Here is a 24,655-nt window from a genome sequence, read left to right as displayed (position 1 = left end):
GCATTTACCATGTTAGATATGTGCTTAGTTTAATGTTTCTGAAATAACTTCAACTTTTATTTTTGTGGAATTCATATTTTTGAAATGGCATTCTTAGCCTGCTACTTCTAGGTTTGACCACATATATATTACATTTGACGTATTTATTCCCACACAAAAATGTGGCTCCTCAAAGGGAGAAGGGGGTGTTTCTTCACCTCTGTGTGTCTAGCTACTTCCCTCACAGCACAACAGAGACAGAACAGATAAGGTTTTGTGTTGCCTTCAGTACTGCAGCTCATCTGTGGTAACACATCTGTTCCAGAAGTTTGTGAGGTCACTAGACGTTGCAAAACTAGGACTTAATAGTGGCAGGATTCTCTTTGTCTAATGTTACACATCCTCTGTATTGAACTTAAAATTTTGGCCTCCTTAAATCAAGACTTCTGGGAATTATCTTTGGCAACCATGCGCGTTAGCAAAAAAGTCTGTTTTGGCTGTCTGTGTCACATAACAACAGGTAGTCACAGACATCCAGCAGTTTCCTTAGAGTGGGTTGCTTTCTTTATGGTAATCAATTTACTTGGCCCAGCTGTCGGGCACTTGACTTCCCAATTAACAACTGGAAGTAGAACTTGAGCCGCAGGAAGGAAGAAAACTCAGATTTTCCCAAACACACAGTTAATGAAAAATTTAGCCTAGCCTCCACCTCATCTGTGTTTTTCCCATAAAGCATAAATGTCAATTTGGAAAACAATATACCTACAGACGTTTCTCCACACAGAAAAGTTTCACATGATATTTATTTCACTAGGCCCTGTGCCCAACATCCATCACTGAGGAGTCAACAGAAATTAATTCAAAACTGGAAATGAGGCAGCCGAAATTGTTGACCAGTTTCCTTGTATCAATTCAGTGAAAAGACTAGGAGGGCCTACACTACAGATCACAGCTTCATTCGCTTCAAGGAAATAAGCAACAAGGAAGAAAAATCTTTTTATTCCATATCTTCTCAAATCTGGAAGAAGAAAAAAATGTATAATAATGCATGGGACATACTGTACTCACCCAGCTCTCCCTGGCCGGTAGGATTTTCCTCAATGTCACAGAGACTACAAACTAAAGTTAACAAAGCAGGAAGCAACAGGGACTCCGGTTTGTGAGAATGCCTCTAGCAAGGCTTTGCGAGTATCAGCCCAGGTGAACGTGATGCAGCCTTGACCAACTGCATGGGTGCGAGGACGTCCACGCATGGACCTCTGTCTATAGAGGGACAGAGACTGTCTTGGGAAAGGGCATTTGAAGGCACCAACAAGTCCTTTACTTGGGTGTCTTTGAGGATATGAATCCTGAAATTGCTAAAATTACATCCTGAGGAGAGAGCATAGGAAGTTTTTCCTTAACATCCTTCTTCCAAGAGCGCTGCTCCATCCATGATTAGAAACTCTAATATCCACTTTAAACCCAATAAAGGGTGAGCCCTCGTTACCTTATGGGTCAGGAATGAAAGATGCTTGTTTTTAAGTCACATGTCTCGTTTTTAGGACTAAGAGGGGAACTTCTTCACAGTTTACCTGATCACAGTCTCTAGAGTGTAGAAGTAGGAGTTCTAAGTGCAAAGTGCTTGTGGAATGGAAGCCATTGTCTGGACTGCCTCTGACTAGACCATAAGCACCTAGAGGAGAGGGACTGTGATGAATACCTCTTGGACCTAAGTATCTTGCACAAAGAATATTGGGGGATTTTTTTTCAGGACAAAAAAAGAGTTATGTTAGTCATTCAAACAAGTTTTCATTTCCACATTGGGAAGCAGGGCAGATGCTCTTTGGAAATACGACTGTGTTATAACATTCAACCGTTGTTGAACCCCATAGCACATGTACTCAGTGTAAGTCAACATAAACATTTAGAAGCGTCACTGGTGTCCACAGTAAAGGTGTATGGCTGTATGACCATATTCTAGTTGAGGGCTATCATTATTATCTAGGAAATGATTTCATACTTCAATGTCTCAAATCACATGTATTAAAAGGGTCAGGATAAACTGTCTTTCTTAAAGAACATCTTTTCACAAGACACTTGGGTGGTTCAGTCAGTTAAGCATCCTACTCTTAATCTCAGTTCATGTCTTGATCTCAGGTTTGTGAGTTCAAGCCCTGAACTGGGCTCCACGCTGGGCATGGAGCCTACTTAAAAAAAAAAGTTTCCTGAAATCTTATTCTTGCACATTATCTTTTGGAGCCACCCCAGCTCTCCCTGCTCACAATATTGATTGCATAACAAATTCTGAAACAGAAATAGCATACACTAGGATCCTACCAACAGGAGTCACTGTTGATAGAGGGTCACTTCCATATGAAAGCCTATGCTATGCAAGAAGATTCAGAGAGCTGTGTGACCCCTTTGAATTGACTGCAAAAACAACAGACAATATACTCTATGTCACTGAGACTTTTCAACACAGGAAGGAGGGCTCAAATATATCGAAACATGTTGGCCTGAACATTTTTTTAAACTTTCAGCTTTCGAAAATCAGCACAGTCTTGCCAGACCTCCCAACTGCTTAAGAGAAGCTGAACCATCACTGCTTAGAAGAACGGGGCTATAACAAGGATGTAATAACTGTATGATTCTTTATCTATAATAAATCATATTCCCCTGAAGTTCCAGTGTGTTCTAAATTAACATCAAAAGAAAGAATTCTTAACCCCACCAACTGGCAAATACAGGATTTCAACTGTTCTGATATAATGGCTCTAAGTAAATCACTATTAATTTCTTGGTTTCCAACCTACTGGTCAACCAGAGACACAGTCAGAATTGCTGATGAAATTACTGGGAAGGAGTATCCCTAATGTATTTCCTGCTTTCATCCTCCACGCACAGCAAGTTACAATCTGAAAGAGCTTTTGATTCATATTAGTATTTTGAATAGAGTTTCCAAAAATCACCTTTAGTGAACTGACACTGGGGTGTGACTTGATAAGTATTATTATTGATATAACTTTTCTTTCCGTGCTCTGAAAGTCATACTTTTGAGGTTAGACACTAAATTTTTACCTGTTTTGAAGAGGCAGATGGAGGACCGCATGGAAAAAAGCCCAAAATACATGAATTTCCAATTATAACCCATTTCTCTTACTGCCTACAGGCCGGGATTACATTTAGATGCTACTAAAATATTATTCATTCATCACAAGAACTTAGATTAATTATTATAACATTTCATTATGAAATCTTCTCTTCATAAAATCTCTTATTGCCACTCTATTGGTAATTACTTCAAGTGCCATCGCAACTGCTTATTAAGAAAAATATTTTTAATGGTTCTTAACGAATATCATATAAATACAAAAAGAAAGGTCCTCCATTAAGAAAGAATAGATATTTTGGTCAATTAGCAGAAGTGCTTTGAAAGTCATTAGAATGCGTTTAAAATTATGACCTGTATCATCTTAGAAAGCAACAGTGTTTTCCAACAATTTCCAGGAAAAGAAGGCTGTGTTGCACAAGACAGGTACACAGTTAACTTCCGGAAACAGACTCGCACACACAACGTAGCACTGGGAGCCCAGTCATCCAGTCATTCCTGAATTCACCTCAATCATGTGATCTTGCCGCCATTAGGCTAATTATAACCCATGCGGGAAGCAGCCCAGCTGGCTTCAAACGAAATGAGCAGAATGTGAATATTTTAGAATAAATCGAGTACCTGATAGTTTCATGAGAAGTTCGGAGGCTGCTTTGACAGACATATCTGGCCTTAGCACTTTCCCCTTCCCCTCCTGGGGCTTAAGGGCGTCCTCAGAGATGCCTGGGGCTGGCGCCTCAGCTTCCGGGCTGAACACGTAGCTGGGCCGAGGCAAAGCGGCACTCAAGGCCTCTTCTTCTTTCGGCTCCTCTTTCACTTTGAAGTTAAGATTCATGGGCTCCTTCTGATTTGCAGCTGTCAGAAGAAGAGAGGTATTGTATATATACATATACAAAAGACCACGCCCCCTCTCAGCTGCCCCCGGACTTAATGAGATATGGAATGCACTATCAGTGTGCCAACAGCAAAAGGGACCACGACCCGATCAAAATAGTATGGGACCTGGGCAGAAAAAAATACAGCACACTCCATGAGCGCGGGAGCGTGGGCGTCTTTGGAACCGATCATATCTGAAGAAGTGCTGCCTCTCCAAAGCAGTCATCTTCTCTCTGGTTTCCCTACACGTCTTCTTTCCTGTATATGCTGCGGCCTCCCTGACCTATGAGCATTCTTCCCACTTAATTCTATTATAAAATAATTTTTTCAGGCAATTATCCTGACAGAAAATATTCAACATAAACATGAGTCAGAGGCAGTCCCCAAAGCGAAAACCTGGAGTGGGGTGGTAAGGGGACGAAGAATTTGCCAGAGAAAAGCTCAGACTGGAGACACTCTACTCTTGTCTGATTATAAACTGATGCTCCTGACCCTCAAACACTGGGGCACGCACTTGGCACAGTTTCCCAGTCACCGTGAATAAATGCGCATCTGCGGTTCAAGTCATCTCTAAGCCCATGATGGGCATTTTTAAAAGAATTTTATCTTTAAGTAACCGACACATCCAGCATGGGGCTCGATATCACAACCCTGAGGTCAAAAGTCACATGCTCCACTGACTGAGCCAGCTAGGCGCCCCTCACGATGGGCATTTTTTAACAGAAAATCTTTTATTTTGAAATAATTTTGGATTTACAGAGAAGTTGCAAGACGGTTCAAGGAGTTCCCATATATTCTTCGCCCAGCATTTCCTGACGCTCCTATCTTACATAACCATGGTGCATTTGTCAGAACTAAGAAAACGTTGCTATGATCTAAACTCCAGATTTTATTCAGATTTCACCAGTTTTTCCACCAATGTCTTTTTTCCATTTTTAGCATGGTTCATTGGTGTGGAGTGTGTGGTCAGGGCAGAGCTAACTGGTCGATTATGGGATGGATTCTGTGGCTTGGCTGTAGCACGACAGGCCTTCACCCACCGCGCTGCTCACTCCCTGGGAAAGGCCAGGAAGGAAGACAAGCATCCTCTTCCACCACCGGCCACTTTCCCAGGCATCCTGCTCCCCTTGAATGGGCCTTGCAGTAGGAACTGGAGGTTGGTTATATTTTTGTCTTTTGAGAAAGATCTCATCCTAAAACACATTTCTTATGAGAGTGAACCCAGAGCCCATTCCTGCTTAACAAAACAGATGAAGATAAATCCCCAAGCTTCTGCCTTCCTGCCCATCACCTACCCTAGCCAGTGCACAACCATAAAGTCCTTTCTCCCTTGTTCCTTCTAAGGGTATACATTCTGGAATCACAAGGTCACACAGACCAGCATATTTAGAAACTAGACCCTGGAAGGCTAAGGTGGCATTTGGAAGTTTTACCACCAGAAAGACGCAGAGCTGGGACTAGAACCTAGTTCTGTGAGCTGCCCACACGTTCCTTACCTACCTCCACCACACCACTTCTCCACTTCTGGTCCCTGTGCTATAAACAACACTTGAATGTAATCTGACCTACAAAAACCACCTTCTCAACACAGTCTACCCTGACTATCCTATTCAGAATTGCAATCCCCACCCCATAGTACACCCAATCTCTCTCACCTTACTCAAATCTTCTTTTTTTTTCCAAAATTCTTATCACTTGATAACTTACTGTTAGGGACTGAATTGTACCCACCCCCCACCAGTTCTTACGCTGAAGCTCTAACCCACATTGTGGCTGTACTTGGGGAAATAGAGAAATAATTAAAGTTACATGAGGCCATTTGGACGGGGCCCTAACCCAGTCTGAATGATGGGCTACAAGCAGACACACCAGGGATGCATGCTCACAGAGGGACGATTACGGGAGAACATAGCAAGAAGGGGGACATCTTCAAGCCAAAAAGGGCAGCCTCAGGAGAAACCACACCTGCCAACACATCGGACTTCCAGACTCCAGAACTGTGAGAGATAAGTTTCTTTTGTTCAAGTCGCCAAATCTCTGGTATTTTGTTATGGCAGCCCAAACAGACTAACCACATACCATTTAATATTTTTTATTTATTATGTTAACCATTATGGTCGGTTCCCCTAACGCAAGGGAAGGCTTCAAGAAGGCATGATCTTTGTTTTACCACTGATATATCTTGAGCGCCGAGAACAGTGCCTGGCACATGGTAGGTGCTCAATATATATTTGTGAAATTAATAAAATATGGTAGCTACAAATTAGTGACATCTGATGGCGCTTCACTATTACCTGTGGGAAATAAAAACTAAGAATCCCAAAATATCCCAGTGTTTTCCCTGGATCTGATCATTAGACTGGGAATAAGACCAAGAGATAAAAGATTTGCTATCTACACCACAGCACTTACCGAGGTGTCTGTGAATAATCATTCACTTGGACTCTGGCATTCCTAAAGGAGGAGTCCGAAAAATTTTCAAGAAAAGCGCTTAAATTCTGGCCCTTGGGGCACCTGCCTGGCTCAGACAGTAGAGCATGTGATTCTTGATCTCAGGGTTGTGAGTTTGAGCCCCATGGTGGGCACAGAGATCACTTTTAAAAATTTTTTTAAATGTTTCATTTATTTTTGAGACAGAACATTAGTGTGGAAGGGGCAGAAAGAGAGGGAGACACAGAATCTGAACTAGGTCCCAAGCTCTGAGCTGTCTGCACAGAGGCTGACACAGGGCTCAGACCCACAAACCATGAGATCATGACCTTAGCCAAAGTTGGACACTTAACTGACTGAGCCACTCAGGCGCCTCAAGATTACTTTTTAAAAATTAAAAATACAATACAATACATATTGGCCCTTTGGGGATAATGCTATCAGAATCTAAACCAAAGAGAACAATGATGTTCTCTAGAGCAATCCTCACGGATTTCTGACCTCAACCAGGAGGGAAGCTCCTAAGAGGACTTTGTTTATTTAACATAATTCTCCCTGTTCAACCACTTTAGGTGGGGAGGGGGTTCTGGTAACCTCCTAAATTTTCTCTGGCCCTATTTCTTTCTTCCAGAACCCTTCATAAAATCCTTCTCCAAAAGTACTGTAGTGAGTCACAACAGAATAATTAAGTGGTGTGTTGTCTATTAAGTCTGAAACTGTGATTCTTTGGGAAGGAAGGAATAATATAAAGTTAGGTGCTTTTAAAAATGCTTCTGTATCTTTTATTTTAAAACTTTTAAAATTCAAAGTTGAGGTTAGGAAAGAGAGAAACTATCGAAGCCCCAGAAGCAAATCCCAATTCCTAGAGAGAGCAAACTTAAGCTGATGCTCTCCGAAGATATAACTAGCTTCTAGAAGTTATTCATGATACATGCTACGTAAGATTTAAGAAAAACAATTAGCATTGTTAGTACAACCCAGATTTAACAGAACTTTAGTAAGACACTTTAAAAAACAATAGGCAAGCTAGTATAGTGCTGGATTATAAACGTGCAGACATTTCATACATGGTTTTCATTCTGACAATGTCAAGAATGACATAAAACTAGTAACGTGCTAGAGAAATGTAAATATAGCTAATAATAGGTCACCCAAAAGAATGTGGGAAACACTCATTTGCCCAAGTTTTAATTTCCCAAACACTCATAATTTCCAAAACAGGCATAAAATAGAAATACGAAGGCTATCCTTATTTAAAAAATTTTTTAATGTTTTATTTTTGAGGGACAAAGAGAGAGACAGAGGGTGAGCAGGGGAGGGGCAGAGACACACACAGAATCTGAAGCAGGCTCCAGGCTCAGAGCGGTCAGTACTGAGCCTAATGCGGGGCCTGAGCCCATGAACTGTGAGATCATGACCTGAGCCGAAGTCAGATGCTTAACCGACTTAGCCATTCAGGCTCCGTTCCCCTCTTACTTTTTAATTATCAATAATATTTATATTAAAAATAGTACATAAAACTTACATTTTAAAATTAATATGAATAATTGCCATAGTTATTATCTTACTTTTTTTTCATCTTACTTTTAAAACACCCATTCTCTTTCTACAGAAAAAAGTGGAATAAAAGATGTTTTCTTTTTTTGTTTGAGGAAACTGCTAACAAAAAAGAAACAATTTAAAATTCACTGTCTAGTCTTTACTTCATTCTTCCCAACACAAAGATCTATGCACATATGGAAGGCAATTCGTTAAACACTTTCATAGCCCTTACCCTGGCTTCTGTTTATGTATCTTAAAATTCCCAGATACTCCACTTTTAATGCAATGTGTAAGCCCCACTAATCAAAGGGCCCTTTCTTTGTTCCAAACAGTTTAGGACCTGAGCCACTTTGATTATAAATTATGTGTATCTGTAAGATCTGTAAGTTCACACACTCAACTGAGCTGGGCTGCCATTTAAAGGAAATAAATCATCTTTGTGAGGATTTATAAAGGCTGTAGGATAAATGTTCAATGGGAAATGAATGGGAAAGCCACTAGGATAAAATTATTCCAAATTTCCAATTGTAATAGCAGAGATTAAATAAGTATTTTTTAAAAAAACCCTTTTTATAGTAAAGTTCACACTGAGATCCCTTCTAAGGGCCCCAACTCCCCCCAGGACAACTCGATTAGCGTCCTTAAAAATAATGCACACACCTAGCATTTGAATAGTTAATAGGAAGTGGTCCTTCCCTCATTCACAGAAGGTAGGTATCATTACCATCCTTATTTTATAAGTGAGGGAACTTAGGTATAAGAGGTTAACAAACCAAACCTTCCAAATCACAGAGACACCAGACTTCAGGATTTCTGTGGGCTTTGGAAATAAGAGATAGGCAGTGAACGAGGCTTTGGTAATTCAAAAGGGAAAGGTGGGACATGTCCTAGAAGTAAGCGACAGAAAACGTTCCTTTTCTGCAGGAAAGAATTTTGTCAAGATCTGATTAAGATGGTGGAAAAGGAAGAATGGACCCCACCGTGGCTCCCGTCTGCTGTTTTGTCCCTTCCCTCAGGGGAAAGAAGACGACACTTCCCCCGCATTTAATAAGACAGGACTCTCTTTCAGCTCAGAACCTGGCAATTTTGTGGGGTGCCTGGGTGACTCAGTGGGCTAAGCATATAAACTGGGCTCAGATTATGATCTCATAGTTCTTGGGTTCAAGTCCCGGGTCGGGCTCAGTGCTGTCAGCTCAGAGCCTGGAGCCTGCTTTGGATTCTGTCTCTCTCTCTCCCTCTGCTCTTCCTCCCTCTGTGCTCTGTTGCTCTCTTCCAAAGATAAATAATAAACATTTAAAAAAATTTTAAAAAAGAATCTGGCAATTTTGTGAATGCTGAAATGCTACATGAAAAAGGTAGGCCATTAAGGGTATAATTTACTACCTCACCCCTAAGCACAGCCAAAGACTCTTGGGCCTGGAAGGGGCCACAGGTCGGCAGTTTTCAAACAGTGTCCCAAGGAATCCTAGGATAAGCTTCAGGGGTCCCAACAAACATTTGTTTCAAACTTAAGTTTTTAAGATTATTTAAACTAATTTAACATTTAATTTAAAGATGTGTACTGTCATCTGCGTTATAATGGAGACCACTAATGTTTACTCATGTTGACGAGTTAGTTCAGTTTGGTGTCACTTGTAACGCAGCTTCTCCTGTCACCCCAGGCGGGGCAGGACTCTAGGAGTACGTCCTTAATAAGGAGGGGATTGGCTATACATTCATCTTTCAAAAACTTCAGGCCTGCGCATGCGTGTCCACCTAAACGTGTACAGTTGTGGTCTTCAATCAGGCTTTCTCAACCTCAGCACCACTGACGTTCCGGGCAGGCTAATTTGCTGCAGGGGAAGTCCTGTGTGTTATAGGATGTTTGGCAGCATCTATGGCTCCTACGCACTAGGTGCCAACAGCACTACTCTGTCATAAAAACAAAACTTCATTGCCAGTGTCCCCTAGGCGCACCTCTAGTTGAGAACCACTACCTTAAATTAAATGCCAAGTGTATCTGCTTTGGTGAAGCTTCCTTCCGATCGTGGCTGACAAATAGATAGGCAAGTGCAGATAGTCAGATATATCAGGTCTATCATTTATAAAGCACTTAAAATGCACCAGGAAGTGTGCTGTTAATTTATTTGAAATAATTAATTGGGTTTTCACAACAACCTTAATACCATCCCCATTTTGCAGTTGAGGAATCTGAGACTACGGAGATTAAATAAATTTCCGGGGCAGCTGGGTGGCTCAGTCGGTTGAGTGTCCGACTTCGGCTCAGGTCATGATCTCACGGTTCATGGGTTCGAGCCCCATGTTGGGCTCTGTGCTGACAGCTAGCTGGAGCCTGTCTTCAGATTCTGTGTCTCCCTCTCTCTCTAACTCTCCCCTGCTCATGCTGTCTCTCTCTCTCTCAAAAATAAATTAAAAATAAAAAATAAATAAATAAGTAAATAAATTTCCAAGTAACAGTTCATGGAGTGATACTGAAGCAGTTACTATTGAAATTACAGGTGGCCTTACTGCATAGAGCAAGTTTTAAATGCTTCCGGTCTTATGATAAGGAATGAGGGCAGTTGCGAAACGTTGTCAACTTGGAAGCAAAAACTTTTCATTATTATACTCTTCTTTCAAGCGGCTGAATAAATTTAATTAAAGGATCTTGAGATTACAAGGCGAATTGTTACAAGTCTACTCTCATTTGCCACCATACGCCTGCGTAAGTGGAATTTCTTGAAAGTGCACGCAGCAAAATAAATTCAGAAATGTCCTAGGGGCTCAGTGTTGCTACATGGCTTCTCCCAACCACAACATAAATTGCCTGTTGTGTGCTTATCACATAGCAACTTTGCTCTGATTGCTGGACTTTTTGAATAAATATATACAATAAATGTGAACTTGAAAAATAAAGTAATATTAAAAAATACACGTTCTATGTGTTTTACGAAGTGAGTCTGCACTTCATATTTTGTTTGAAAAAATGAGTTTATTCTTTAAACAATGAAGTGAAAACCATTACTGTTTTCACTTCCTTTATTTCATGATAAGTCAACACAGACTCAGAAGATGATATGACCTGTTGAAAATCACACAGCTCATTAAAGATAGAACCAGAATCAGAGCTCACCTCCCCACAGTACAAAGAACTAGGCAAGTCCCCTCATCAGTATATGTAAGTACGTATGATCTGGCGGGACCTGGGATTATCTGACAACCTGATGCACTTTAGGTGAGAAAAAAAATAAACCGCCTTCTAAAATTATAAGGAAAGCCAAGATTTAGTTCAATAGTAATTAATTATAGTGGAGCACTGCTTTTAGATGTTAAGCATATTATATTCAAATAGAATGTTTAAAACACTAGCTAAATATTTCTAAATCTTGCTTTCTAATAAGGTAAACTACTTAATTTGCCTTAAGTAGTTTTATAATTAGAGTTCAGTGAAGTTTTTAACCATCTCATATTTCTCATTAATCCCCACCTGGGTTAATCCTTATTTCTGTATCAATGTCCTCAAAGCAAGACCACACAGGTTCCCTGTGACAATTATGGCCACTGTACACACACAATGACACAGTGACAAAAGGGAAACAAAACAGCCTCTAGGGCAGGGTCAAGGGTCATAACAATGAGCAGTGCCTTAAAAACTCTAAAATAAATAAATAAGGTTTTCCTCTCTGAACTAAACTAGCAAAGTCAACCCATAATAAGGAAAAGCAGTTATGTACAGTAATCCGCTTAACAGACAAGCTATCTCCCATGTCGAGAGCAGGAAGGACAAGTCCTGAAGAACCAATCAAGGCATGAGTAAATGTGAAAAAAAAAGCTGTATTTTAAATTCACTCTATTAACACGTACAAAGAACGAAATGTATGAACAGCAGTGAAGTGATTTGTATGTATGAACAGCATGAAGTGACTTGAAACTCGAAAAAGAAAACCTAAAGATTGGATAATATATTTCCAACACTTTTCAGGGAAGTTGGTGACCATCTGCCCCAAATGACATCTTTTCTTGATTGTTATACTTGTCATTTTAAATTACCATGCCAACATTCTGGTTTATACATCAGTTGTTAAATGATTTTTGTCATTGTGGAACACCCAGAGAGTCTGAGGAATTCTGGGATGCGGCAGACTATAAAATGGCCATAACGGAGGGGCACCTGGCTAGCTTAGTCGGTAGAACATGTGACTCTTGATCTTGGGGTTGTGATGCAGCGCTTACTTTAAAAAAAAAAAAAAGGCCATAAGGATTCCCTCCCTGAAACCCCACCCCTTTGTAATGGATTTTGCAGCTCCTCCCACCGAGAGCTAGAGAGAGTACTTTTCCCACTCCCTGAATCCCTGAATCTGGGCTGGAGCTGTGGCTTGCCTCGGTCAACAGAAGGCGGTGGAAGTGAGGTTGGGTTCTCAGCCTAGCCTCCAGCCTCCTCGGGCACTTCCACTCTGTCCCTTGGAACCATGCCCGGCTGCCATATGAACGAGCCTGGGCTAGCCCACTGGAGGATTAGAGACTCTGGGAACAGGGAGAAGCCATCCTCGCTGAGGCTAGTGTAGAGCAGCCCTCCCCCAGCCTATGTGGCAATGGACTTTAGATGGATGAGTCCATCTGGAGAGACCCAACGAAGCACTCGGTTCACATCATGCCCAAATTGCAAATTCACGAAACCATAAGCTAAGTAAATGGCTACGAGTTTGAGGTGCTAAAACTGTGGGGTGTTTTGTTACCGAACTAGCAGTGTGACAGACTCCAGTTCTTAGACGTGGTCTTACAAGTCTAGGGCCTGAGACACGGGACCGAGACCACACCAAGGGACTCACAGCCTTCAAGGCTCCCTTTGAACAACTGCTTCCTTTGTGCAGACCACCGCTCTGCTCTATCATCTTTCTTATAGCACTAGGGAACTGGTTATGAATTTGCAAATCTTGTTTAAGTGAAGTAATATCACAGCCTCAGGAAACCTGACTTCTAGACTATGACTAATGGACTATCTTTCTTATAATCCATCATGACATGCATTATGGATGGTACAAAGATAAAGATGTTACGAAAGAAATATCTGTTCCCTCCCCCTCCCCAACACACACCACAGCAACTTGAAACAGTTCAAGAGGCAAGACTAATAATACACAAGCAACAGAATGAACTACTCAAATACCACCACCACCAACCTGAGCGATAAAGACTCTAAATATCACTGGAATTCACAGGGGGTGGGACGGTTGGCAGTAAAGACCAGAATAACAGGAAAAGGCTCAAATGAAGAAATGGGACGCAAAATATTCTTTGAAGGACGGCCAGCATTTGCATAGGCCACACAGTAGGGAAGGGTATTACAGGTCTGGGCCCCAACATTGCTAGCAATTCTCTACAAAGATACAGACTCATTGTAGGTCAGAGGTGCATTAACATAGTTCATTTCGTTCTAAGAACATAATTATTCTTTTTTGAAAATTCTCATTCCCCTCACTTTCCCTTACGAGGGGAAACATATATGGAACTCCACAGTTCAAATTACCAAAGCCCTGGAACAACACGAGTGAGAGCAGAGAGATGGTAGTGAGAGGCGTGTTATGTACGAGCTGGTGAAGACTAACATTTTTCTGGAGACGAGTTAAGATACGGTTACTCTGTAGAAAGAAGCCAGGCAGGGGCTAAACTGATGCGAGAGGTGTTAGAAGAAGTATTAGAAGAAGAGTCAGTTAGAACTTTGCTGGAGGGCCTGGAGGGGGGCAGCTGGGGTGGAGAAGGGACCAGGGAGGGAGCTAAAAGGGCAAGCCGGCTAGGTGAGAGCCGACAGCCAAGACACGCTGCAGCGGAGGGATGGATCATAGATAGATTTTGAAGACACAAAAACTTTAACCAGATTAGTGACTGAATTAGCATGCATTAGAAATGATGCCATGGTTTGAAGCCAAGGAAAATAAACAGCGAAGCAGACGGAGGTCAAAAGACAGTTCGCTCAACTGAGAAAAAAAATTAGGTAATAGCTAATTAAGTGGTCATGAGCCAAGGCTTTGCAGTTAGGCAGAGCTGAATCTTTGCTCTCTCCCTTGTAGCTAAAACCTTTTAAGCCTCAACTTCCTCATCTATAAAATAGGTTTAATATTATTGACCCTCTAGGCTTTCAAGGGGGTTACATGAGAAATTACATGAAGCTGTTGGCACAGTGCCCCGCTCACTGTAGACGCATTTGACTAGTAATATGGTAATAGCAGTAGAAATAGTAACAATAGTAACGAGTAACAAATAGAAGAAAAACATACTTCTTAAGAAAGGGAGAAAATGACTTGGATCCACGTTTGCAGAAACACAGACTTTGATACATTTTCCCAAGGATCTATCAAGATAAAAAATGATTCTCCGGGCAATTCTACAACTAGGTATACTCTGTCCAACACAGTGAGGAAAGAAAGCTCTGGATTCCAGTCATGACCCTTTTATAGTTCATCTCGGGGAGTCTTGCTCTTTGTCTACATGCTTGTCATGAGACAATGTATTTGGAAATACGCCATGCACTGTAAAGCCCTACGGAAATATTAGCTGGCCTTACTGTTGTTACTATTTGCACTAAGTAATTCCTGAAAAGCCTAAAAGAATTAATGCAACTTCCAATGGTATCTAATATACAGCATTCAGGGAATGGCTCCCTGCTGGGGACTCTTAACTCTGCAACAGCAAACAAGGGCAAAGAACACAGCCAAGTTCGATTGTGCTGCCTCCCTACTTTGTGATTCGGGGTACAGGCAGCCTGGGGACGGGAACACTTACTAGAAGTGTAAACTTGGCCAAGTCTCGCAATCTGTTTCCCAGTTTTCATCTGTAAAATGGGAATACTATCTATCTATAGAGTTGTTGTGAAGTTCCAGTGAGTTAAATAGCACAGAGTAAGCAGTACATAAGTGATTGTTAAGGAAAAATAAGAAACCATGAGGAGATGTCACAGTCTCCACAGTGGTGTGTATAACTTCGGGCCCCATTTTCTTCTAATGCTACCTGCTCCTTTTGTGACTCACATCAGTCCTTGTCTCATGGAGTAGCAAGCCATTGAAAAACAGGAGTCATATATAAATGAATCACCACTGGGGTCAAAAAAGATCCAGGATTTCAAAAGGGCATTCAGGCTGCCTGTCCTGACAAGGCCCTAAAAGGCAGCTTCCGACACCAAGAATTTCAGTCGCATGATCTGTGAGTACGCATCATGAGAAAAGCAGGGCAGGGTTAAAAAGTAGGGCCAGGGCGCCAGGTTGGGTCAGTTGGTGCGGAGCACACGATTCTTGATCTCCAAGTGGTAAGTTCGAGCCCTACGTTGCGTCTACGTAGAGATTACTTAAAACAAAAATCTTAAGACAATAAAATGAAATAAAATAAAAAGGACCAAACTGAGGGCATAACGGAAGATTGTTAGGAAAAAAACCCCACTGGGGAAAGCACATTCAGGGATGGGGAGTGGGAGCCCCTGGAGTGAGGATAGCATTTACTCCCAGGAAGGCTCATTTATAAAGATGTTTTATAGAAAGCCAATCAGAGCCACGGGCGATAAGGACTACCTGGGTATCTCCCGTCCCTCCTTCTCCAGTAGCGCAAACAAAGGCATCACCCCACAGGGCAACTGCCATTTACAGACTGTGTTGTCAGGGCAGGTGCATCCAATTGTGTGTAGATGGGAGCAGAAAGAACAAAGGCTGCAGGAAAAGGCAAGACAGGACACAAACCCATTCGCCAAATCACCTGTGTTTATCAAAGAAAGCCTTTGCTATTTTAACGACTGAGAACCGGAAACAACTCAGCCCGTACCCATTGGTAAGTCCCTGCTTCAAAAATGCCATCTCTGCCTTGTTAGAATTATTTTGGACTCAATTTTATAAAATTAATATAATGTGGGAGACAGTATAAAAAATTTTTTTGCCAGTTTTCCAAATTAAAAATAGTTGAAATGACTTGTATCTTTTATTTTGGAAAACCAGCGACAAAAAGATATTCCCAGCCTGCAACAGAGATGCCAAGTTTCTGTCAACTGCGTGGTTACAAATGGAGAGTTAGAATTAAATTTTGTATCTTGAAGAGTGCAGCTCTGAGGAAGAAAAATGATGTAAAGATTGTTGCTAGCAACTGCTAATCAGGCACCTAAGGATGACACTCTGGCTCTTTGATGTTCTAGGATGAGTCTCGAGACTGTTTCTAACTGGAGAACATGAAGATGCTTCTTTTCACTCTCCTGTCATGAGGTCCCACAAGGAAAATCAAGGGGCTCAACGGAATGACTCACCCAGGTCTCTCATTCACGTCAACCTTGACTTGTGGTGAGTGCCCCAGACCCAATTCATACCCCAGGCCCCTTTCCGTGGTCTGTGATAGAAAGTAATGGAAGAGGGGCGCCTGGGTGGCTCAGTTGGGTAAGTGGCCGATGTCAGCTCAGGTCAGGATCTTGCAGTTTGTGAGTTTGAGCCCTGCGTTGGACTGTGTGCTGACAGCTCAGAGCCTGGAGCCTGCTTTGGATTCTGTGTCTCCTTCTCTCTCTGCCCTTCCCCTGCTCGTGCTCTGTCTCTCAAAATTAAATAAATGTTAAAAAAAAGTTTTTTTTAAAAGTGAGGGAGGAGAGCTTTACTTAAAACAAACAAACTGGGGCACCTGGGTGGCTCAGTTGGTTAGCGTCTGACTTCGGCTCAGGTCATGATCTCACAATTCGTGGGTTCAAGCCCCACATCGGTTTCTGTGCTGACAGGTCAGAGCATGGAGCCTGGAGGCTGTTTCAGATTCTGTGTCTCCCTCTCTCACTACCCCCCCCCAATGCTCTTTCTTTCTCTGTCTCAAAGATAAATAAACTATTAAAAAAATTTTTTTAAACAAACAACAAAACGAAAAACAGAAAATCAAAAACCCCATAAAACCAAGCTGTACTGAAAAAACTTTCTCGGGTACCAAGTTCCATGTCAACGGGCCTCAGTCCTGGCTACACATTAGAGTCATTTGAGGATTTTATTCTTTTAATTTTTAAAGTTTATTTACTTATTTTGAGAAAGAAAGCGAACGAGTACAAGTGGAGGAGGGGCAGAAAGCGAAGGAGAGCGGGAATCCTTAGCAGGCTCTGCACCGTCAAGCACAGAGCCCAACGCAGGGCTCAAACTCAGGAACGATGAGATCATGACCCGAGCCAAAGGCAAACGCTTAACCGACTGAGCCACCCTCTCATCTGAGGTTTTTAAAGCAAATACCAAAGACTATGTCCTTTCCTAACTAATTAAATTGTAACTTCTGGGAGTGGGGCTGGGCCCTGGCAGTTTTCAGAAACTCCCCCAGGGAAGTATAATGTGCAGCTAGTTTAGAACTGCCGCTAGTTAAGAAAGAGAAGGCTCAGAAGCAGCAGGAATTGAGGCGCTCAGCGATTGGGTGAGCACTTCCCCCCAGCACACCCCAGTCATGCGACCACTAGGTCACTTGCTCAGACATTCCACGACCTGCCGATGCTCTGGCTCCCAAGAAAGATCTATGCAAATATGTCGGGCTGCAGCCCTCAGCCTGCCTCCTAGGCTGAAACCCTGAGCGAAGTTTACGAAATGATTTTTTCCATCAGTCCAGAAAGACAGCAGCGGGGGCGTCCATGTCCTCTTCTCTGAATCAATTACAGTGCTGAGCCTGGGAGGCTCGGTTCTAGGGAGCCGCATTAATCTTGAAGGACTATGGAATGTTAAGTGTGGGCTCAGGCAGAGGAATAGTTGATAGATTGGAGAAGGGGGTCTGATTTCACAATCACATATACTGGGAAACCTCAAAACGGAGGTGGGGTGGGAGAAGAATTTAGAGTCTGTTTCAAAGGGCATTCTACCAGCGATTTTTTTATTCCCTCTGGGTTCCATTAAGTCATCTGTATGCTCAGTTGTAGTTGAAGGAGCAAGAAAGACATCCCTTAATAACCAAGCAAGAAAGAATCAAGTGTTTTCCATCTCTCTTTGGGAAACAAGTAGGTATGTACACGCTTGAATTTGTCACTGTGCTCCAGTTCGGCAGTGATGTGGCTGGCACAGAGACTCGCAGAGTCGGTGCCTGCAAACAGCTGCACCCTACAGTACCAGCAGGTGCACGCACAGAGCCCAGCTCCAAAATTCGTCGCAAGAACAATGGCGCTGTTATGACGCCGAGGGACAAGGCCTCATACTGACCACTGCTGCGCTGCATTTGACGACAGCGGGAGCTAGAAACTCAGCCACAGCTCCCTGGGCTCTGGCCTTTTGGTCCCAGGATCACATTCACAGACACAGCCAGGTAGAGCACCACAGTGACAGCAGCTATCAATTATAAGGCCCAACCAACCAGAGAGTTAGTGGAATGAAAGAAAAAAAAATGTATTCCTTTCCTTGAAACATCTCTTCCCCTCCTGTGGGCTGCACGACCACAGTCACCAAGTTTACATTTACATCCAAATATGCGCACACAAAAAAAATTACCGATGCATCTCACTCCCCGGTGACTTTGTAACAGGTTGCTAGGTAACAGTGCATACAAGTCAGGTTTCAGGACCTCTAGTAAGCCACCATAAAATAACTGCATGGGCCTTTTGCATAAATAGTGTGCATTTGTTATCTGTTTTCTTATGCCAATTGATCAGTCAGTAACTACTCCGGCTGCCAAACTGTAAACAAGTACCATCAATAACTAACAGAGAAAACAGAGCACAGTATAAGTCGTTGGTGCACGGTCTTTCACCCCCAACCTACCGACCGGCTTCTCTTCAGTCTTTCTTGTTTGCAGCGCTGGCTCTAGGCAGGCTGTATCTTATGCTCCCTGGGATTGGGTCTGGAGCTAATTACAGCCTGAGCGCAGCGGGAGTCATGGATCATACACCAATGTTTTATCCAAAGACCAATCCTTCCCTCACCGCCTCTTCCCCTCCCCCAGATTTAAAAACTTCCGGCAGTCCTGGAGTAAAGGCAGTAACCCCAGTACTAAGAGCTACTCACCCCTCCTCAGTCTCCCCCTGCCAAGTAAGGAAATGTCCCATGTGGAAACAATGCTAAGTGAATATGCCTTTTGCATTCCTCCCCTTGGGAGTGCACTAGAGGAGCCCAGAAAAGGGGCTCCTATATCGGTGGGAGAGACCATCAAGGAAGACACCACCAGAAGGATCTGCAGCAAAAAGAAAATTATAAGCGTGCATTTCCCCACATTTTCAAAAATGTGTAAATACAAAACTCAAAGACTCTACAAGCACATTTTGCCCTAGATTGGGGTGGAAGAGGGAGAAGGCAGGCAGAAGGGTAGAGAGGAAGAGAGAGTCCACTGTTCTTCAAGGCCACGGACAGATGCACTTTGCTCCAGGTGGCCTGACCGTTTCCAGCAGAGGACTCCCCCCACCCCCGGCTGCAGGTTGGCGGAGTGGCTTATCTCGCTGTTGACTCTGGTTATTTCTGACACCTCATTTCTCTCCCTTTCCTTTCTTCATGACTACCAACTAGAGTTGCATGCTCCTGAGGGGCAAAGATCTGGGGTGCTGGGGACATTCCAGGAGCCTTGAGAAGTGTCACTGAGCAAAGGGACTTCTGAGGGAGTGACGCTGAACCTCTAATTCACCTGGCAATGACATTTAGTGAAATGCGACTCACAGTCCATTTAAAGGAAGGCGGTGACCAATTATTCTCCATTTAAAAGGGTATTGTCAATCTCCAAAGAGCTGAAATGGCATTTGGAAATCATCGTGGGGACTGCCATCTTCACTGAAAGACAGAACCAACTCTCAGCCGACCTTTCCCCACCCTCCACATCTCTTTTACAATTTAAAATCATACTTTTAAAAATGTAACGAGTAGAAGCACAATTCCACATCGTGTTTTATCATTTCCAAATAGTCGGGAAAAACAGTGCTCCCTCACTATCGCCATACCCCCTATTCAACTCCACAACTCAACCAAAAAAATTGGGGAGAAAAAAAAAGAAAGGACAAAAACAAAAAGAAACATCATGTATAATTTGAAGATGAATGCAATATCAATTAATAATAAATATTTATAACATATTTCATCTTCTTTCCAAAGGCAATGGGGCAGGTGAGAAAGAATATTTTTTTAAAGTTTTTTTAAAATTTCACTTTCCATGAGGCACCTAAAGTAGTTAAATTCATAGAGGCGGAAAGTTGAATAGTGGTTTCCAGGGGCTGTGGGGAGGGTGCAATGGAGAATTATTGTTTAACAGATACAAGGTTTCTGCATGGGATGATGAAACGGTCTGGAGATGGACGGTGGTGACCGTTACACAACAGGAATGTGCTTAACGCCAGAGAACTATACGCTTCACAATGGTGAAAATGGTAAACTTCATGTTAGGCGTATTTTATTACAGTAAAAATTTTTCCCGGGGAAAAAATAATGTAAAGATCATCTTTATATTTGCTCAAATTTTAAAACTATAACTCCTAACAGTAGTCTCTATATAGAGAGACTTTACACGCCCTTTCAAACTCTTTCACATTAAGGTACTAAAGAACCTGAATAATGCAAACTGAGATGTACCATACGTGCACTTTAAAAGAACCAACTGCAGAGACAAGGTAAATACGGCCCAAGGTCACACAAAGAACTGTCACCAACTTGGCTCATCATGTGACCCGTCCCCCAGAACAAGAACCCATAAAGCGTAAAAATCCAAAAGGAAATCAACAAGACCTGTTGTTTCTAGACCCAAACCACAGAGATGCCTACTTCCAAAAGACTGAAAAAAAAAAAGGCAAGGAGAAAATTCATGAAAAGTGCAAACCATTAGAATTCAAAGGGCCCCTGAAATCATCTAGTACTACCAGCTCATTTTGCAGATGAGAATCCTGGTAGAGAAAGAGAGAGGGAGAGAGGGAGAGAGAGAGAATACAACCCTATTCAAGTACCTGACAGCTTCATGAGAAAATCAGACGCCATCTTAACAGAGATGTCCTGGCTGAACAATGCTGACGCACTGTTGGCCACATACTCGGAGGGGTCTTTCAGCTTTGTGTGGTTGGCCGGCCTGTCGGCAGCATTCAGAGTAAAGGAGGTTGGCAGGCCGTTATCTTCCTTGGGTTCCTCCTTCACCAGCAAAGGCGAGACGCCAGCCCCACCCTGGCTAGTCCTCTCTGGAGTGTTGGACGTCATCATGGTCCCCACTAGCTCTGTCCCTCCTCCTTCCCTTTGCTGCCCCAGGCAGGCACTGTCACTGAGGTGGGGAGATCCCTTGACATCTGGGTCTGGGATCTCCTCCTTCACCTTGGCTTCTGTCCTCAGGAAGTGCTGATGGCAGCGCATGTGGAGTTTCAGGCTGAAGTGGCGAGAAGAGGTGAAAGGGCAGAGCTGGCACTGAAAGGTCTCTCCCCGGTCCTGGTGCTGATGAACCTGACGGAGAAGCAAGAAGAGTGAGCTGTCCACCACGTGCTTACGGAAAATGCCTTGTTGCACATCCAGACTATTCATCAACAATTTCCTCACAGCACCAGGGCTGGCCCGGGAAATAAAAGCACCAGAGGAACACTTCATTACTGTGCTCCAGGTAATGAGGTCTGTCCCTAAACATAAAGCAGGTCCACATAGGTTAAGAGCCCATTATTAGAGCCATACTCACCACTGAGGATGCTGTCTGCCAACGGAGGCTGTTTCTAGTAGAATCCTCCTAATATTCTAGTCGCCTCATCTCGGGTGGTCTTCGGAGAAAATATAAACCCAGCACAATTCAAACTTACCTAATTACTAGTTGGGGGTCAAAAGAGGCAACCTGCCAAGCAATTCCTCTCACAATAATAAGTTGCATGTACCCAATTACTGTCACTCAGAGAATTGGTTATGTTTTGCCAACGTAATTCCAATTTTCAAAATGCTTCTCCGGGTCATTAAGAATGTGGAAAATGACGTCTCCAGGGTATTCCCATTTCACAGACAGGGAGACTGAGATCCCAGAGAAAGTGGCTTGAACAAAATTAGATATGAAGAAAGCAAAGCAGGGTGGGAGAAAAACCAAGGTCTGACCTCCACCAAGCATTCTCAGCACGGCGGAACCAGTGTCTCCAAATGTGATTCCATCAGGCTCCAGATTCCGATGTGGGCAACGGAGGGGTGCAGACTTCTAAATCCAGTTCCAGTCTCACATGCACAAGACCTGTAGAGACTGTGAGGAACCTTTTGCTTCCTGTCCCTATCCAAATTTAGTGCTTGAAAAAGTGAGGAAATCATGGCACTGGCCCGAGCCAGGCTTTGAGCTGGCAGGTGCTCGTAAGCCTGTTAACGTCCCCATTCAGCTCTGCCAATGTACTTCAGGGCTGACCTGCTACACCCTGCTATTTCAGGACCGCCCCTCCCTTGTGTAGAAACTGCCAATTGTGAAGATTTGAGCCAAACGATCTAGGGAGTTGTGGGATCTGGACAAACAAGCGATTGGAATTTCAAAACCAAAACAGAACTGACTCCTCCTCTTCCAGTGGTGACCTAAGTGGGATTTGAACCCAAGTCTAACAAAGGTTAAAGGCTAGTTCATTAATCCACTGCACTACCTGGCCCCTCTGTGTAGGTTTCCTTTCCAAGAGGGCAAGTTTTACTACAGCTGTTTATGCATTCTGAATGCAATCCAAAAGCATTATTCACCAGCCAAAACATACTTTTAAATAATGTTAAGTGACCAACAAAAGCAAAGAAATTAAAAGTTAATGGTGAGATTCTGTTGCTACAGCACCCCACTGTGGCTTTTTGAAAAAAATAGTTGAAAAGATTCTGGGTCCCCTAAAGCATACGTTTCTCAGAAATAACCATATAAACTTAAATTCAGTTGCAGCAAGGCCTTGCTCATTAAAAGGCTTCCACTCTGCCAGGTTGGGAGGGGCTGGAGGTAGGGACACGTTTGTCACTGGTCTTTAACATCATCTCTCTCTGTTCTTTCACAACAAAGGGATCTCACTCTGGAGCTGATCATTTCATTTGCTTTCTCATAGAATCGTGAAAGATCCGCCCCCCTATCTCCTCTACCTAATTCACACAGAAGCAGGCACCCTGGGCTGGGGCGAGGGGGGGTTGGCTTGGGCACAGCCCCACAGGGCCCTGGCAGGTGCTGCCAAAGGCGTGTCCAGTAACCAGGTGGTAAAGGTCACAGGGCAGAACGCTTTCCGGGGAGCAGTGCAGTGGGGCAGATTCCATTTCAGAAGTGTTCTTACATCTATTGACCCAAGAGAGGAGAGGAGCTAATCCAGGAACAGAAGCTCCGGAAGCAGCTCTGGAAGAAGGAGAAGGACAGAGCGAGCCCAAGTTCTAAAATCAAAAGACAGCCCTGGATTGAAAAGAGCCTGTGCTCAAGTATTTTTACGTGGCTTCTCTTCCATCAAGATCCTGGCCTTGCTATATTTAGTTTTGGGAAAATCAGTGTCAGTTTAAAGGAAAAACAGTGGCTGGGGTGTTGACTTTCACACTTACTGTTTTATTTGAGCTACACCTTCCCAAAGGGGCTATATGTCGCGTTTGGCCTTTGAGAGAAGTATTCTCTCTACCTTCCAGCTGCAGTTTCTTCCCTTCTGTCCTGACAGAAAAGCACTTTCTGTTATAACTTTAATCTCTTTAGCCTAATACTGGCTTTAAAATCCCTCCAAGTCTGCCAATGTGAAGAAATGTTTGTCTAAAGCATATCAATCTTTCCAGGCCACGTAAGAGATGTCCTTACTGACTGGTCATTTTGCAGTGAGCACCTAAGGGCTGGGAATAGAAGGCACTGTTACATCATTAGGTCCACCTCCTGGTGGCAGTCGGCTGAACATAAGGAAACTTTGGCAAACATCTGCTCCACACCCTTAGGGGACCAGGCAAGACAGGGAAGGAGCATGTTCAGGAATCACAGCTCCTTAAATGGCAGGCCTCAGACCAGCAGAACTCAGTGCTCTGACCCTTGTCCAGTTTCTTGCCATTACTTCATCAGTTCTTTATTTTAGCAGGCCTCACCTGTTCTGTTCAACCTTAGCTTATGAATTTCACATTTAATTCCCGTATGCTCACTCATCCAGGAAAGCTGTAAAAGACTTAATGGAAATCTAAGATAGCCCTGAGGAAGCTGGAGGCATTTACAAGCTCCTTCCTCCGCTGCCCATAAAAACATTTGTGAGACCTACGCAGGTTTTAAAAAAATGTACAGTGCCCAGCACCCAGTAGGAACATAATAAATATTTGCCTTATTGAACAAATACAGGAGAATCCCAATTTGTCCTAAATAAATCTATGTCATCATTATAGAAGGATATATGTTAGAATAACAATAATGGTGATTTCTGTGTGATGGGATTGGGGGTCAATTTTATATTCATGTTGTTTACCAGTTTTTCTAAATTCTCAGAATTAAAGATATACCACAAAAAGAAAAAGGCAATGAAATTTAGAGTAAATTCTTTACACCACACCATTAATATATTTCTGAATGTAAACACTAACTCCGACAACTTTTGGATCATAATGACCAGGTTATTACATTTACTGAGAGTTCTCTGTTCCGGGCATTGTATTAAGTTGCTTTATGCCCATTATCTCATTTAACCCTTCTAACGACTCCAGGAGATAAACTGGAGGGTTATCTCCATGAATGGAAATGAAGGCTTGGGAGAGGTTAAATGATTCACCCAAGTCTCACAGCTACTAAAAGTCATGAAACTGAGATTCTAACTAAGGTCTTTCTGACCGCACACAGCTTGAGATCTCAATCTACAGGTGACACTGCCCCCACTTCACAGGCTGAACTCGTTTTAGAAAATCTATTCATATTTGTAGTGTC

The 24,655-nt window shown here is 42.9% G+C and overlaps 1 protein-coding gene across 8 annotated transcripts in view; it reads right to left on the bottom strand.

Moving 5' to 3' along the window:
* The window catches only part of ZNF827 (zinc finger protein 827), a 170,268-nt gene that overhangs the window by 101,444 nt on the left and 44,169 nt on the right, over positions 1-24,655 (bottom strand). For all 8 annotated transcript variants that reach the window (XR_003908971.1, XM_029940440.1, XM_029940460.1 and 5 more), the window contains exons 4-5: positions 20,778-21,258; positions 3,692-3,925 (exon numbers count right to left, since the gene is read on the bottom strand). Coding sequence is in view for 7 of the 8 variants with exons in the window: in XM_029940440.1 (XP_029796300.1) it covers positions 3,692-3,925; positions 20,778-21,258 (715 nt within the window). In the remaining variant the exon portion in view is untranslated. The remainder of the gene's footprint in view (positions 1-3,691; positions 3,926-20,777; positions 21,259-24,655) is intronic.

Source organism: Suricata suricatta, chromosome 1, assembly GCF_006229205.1.
Source record: "Suricata suricatta isolate VVHF042 chromosome 1, meerkat_22Aug2017_6uvM2_HiC, whole genome shotgun sequence".
NCBI classification, from domain to species: domain Eukaryota; kingdom Metazoa; phylum Chordata; class Mammalia; order Carnivora; family Herpestidae; genus Suricata; species Suricata suricatta.
Note: the sequence above shows the minus strand (reverse complement) of the source record. Positions and strands in the feature narration are given on the sequence as shown.